The 1,661-nt window shown below is 47.1% G+C and overlaps 1 protein-coding gene across 1 annotated transcript; it reads left to right on the top strand.

Moving 5' to 3' along the window:
* On the top strand, window positions 1–1,210 carry LOC138952715 (uncharacterized). The gene is made up of 2 exons (XM_070324422.1): window positions 1–424; window positions 1,203–1,210. The coding sequence occupies exons 1-2, from the start codon at window positions 1–3 to the stop codon at window positions 1,208–1,210; spliced, it is 432 nt and encodes a 143-aa protein (XP_070180523.1).
* Window positions 1,211–1,661: the final 451 nt, after the last annotated feature.

Genomic DNA, 1,661 nt, shown 5'->3' with positions numbered 1-1,661 from the left:
ATGGAGATGATCCAGGACCGCTACCCACATTGCACCTGGACTCACGTCTACACAGACGGCTCCTCAGAGAACGCCGTAAGGAATGGAGGCAGTGGCGTCTACATCCGTCGCCCAAACGGGACCACCACCTCCCTCTCCGTCCCAGCTGGTGACCTGAGCTCGAACTACAGGGCCGAGCTCCATGCCCTCATCACTGCAGAAGAACACGCAACAGGGGAAGACCGCAGTCGGCAAAACATCGTCCTCCTCACTGACTCCCTGTCCGTCCTCCAGTCCCTTCTGTCTGGCCCCACTGACCTCCCCACCAGGCAACTCGACAACTGCCTCAGCACCCTGTCTCAACACAACAATGTGGTGCTCCAGTGGATACCGGCTCATGTCGGCATTGCCGGCAATGAAGAAGCGGACAGGCTGGCAAAAGGAGGTGCGAGACTTCCCCAACCACACAACTCCACCTCGTACAAAGAAGCCAAGACTCTTCTACAACGGAAGAAGAAAGAAAACTGGAAAAAGAGAAACGGAGACTACAACCCACAGGAAGACCCCATCAACAAACTAGACCGGAGAAGCCAAACCACCATTTTCCGTCTAAGGACAGGGCACTGTGGACTGAAGAAACACCTCAAGAGACTGGGCCTTGCAGATGACGCACACTGTGAATGTGGCTCGGAAGAGCAAACTCCGGAGCACATTCTCCAGAACTACCCCCATCTAGAGACAATACGCCAGAAGTTCTGGCAAGAAGAGACCAGTGTTGGAGCCAAACTCTGGGGTCCTGCCGACGAACTGCGCAAGACTGCGGACTTCCTGGCAGCCACTGGTCTGAGGATTTAGCACGGCCATCAACATCGAACGCAGAAGAAGAAGAAGAATTGGTGTAATGTATTACTATGTACAACTCTCTAGACCGAAGCCCGGAAAACTATCCTTAACGAACGTTGCAAATATTGGTGTAATGTATTACTATGTACAACTCTCTAGACCGAAGCCCGGAAAACTATCCTTAACGAACGATGCAAATATTGGTGTAATGTATTACTATGTACAACTCTGTAGATCGAAGCCCGGAAAACTGTCCTTAACGAACGATGCAAATATTTGTGTAATGTATTACTATGCAGAACTCTGTAGATCGAAGCCCGGAAAACTGTCCTTAACGAACGATCGATGCAAATATTGGTGTAATGTATTACTATGTACAGCTCTCTAGACCGAAGCCCGGAAAACTATCCTTAACGAACGATGCAAATATTGGTGTAATGTATTACTATTTACAACTCTCTAGACAGAAGCCCGGAAAACTATCCTTAACGAACGTTGCAAATATTGGTGTAAAGTATTACTATGTACAACTCTCTAGACCGAAGCCCGGAAAACTATCCTTAACGAACGATGCAAATATTGGTGTAATATATTACTATGTACAACTCTCTAGACCGAAGCCCGGAAAACTATCCTTAACGAACGTTGCAAATATTGGTGTAATGTATTACTATGTAGAACTCTCTAGACCGAAGCCCGGAAAACTATCCTTAACGAACGTTGCAAATATTGGTGTAATGTATTACTATGTACAACTCTCTAGACCGAAGCCCGGAAAACTATCCTTAACGAACGTTGCAAATATTGGTGTAATGTATTACTATGTACAACTCTCTAGA

The sequence above is a fragment of the Littorina saxatilis genome, linkage group LG17 (assembly GCF_037325665.1).
Source record: "Littorina saxatilis isolate snail1 linkage group LG17, US_GU_Lsax_2.0, whole genome shotgun sequence".
Lineage (NCBI taxonomy): Eukaryota > Metazoa > Mollusca > Gastropoda > Littorinimorpha > Littorinidae > Littorina > Littorina saxatilis.
The sequence above is the reverse complement of the archived record's forward strand: the minus strand, read 5'-3'. Positions and strand labels throughout refer to the sequence as shown.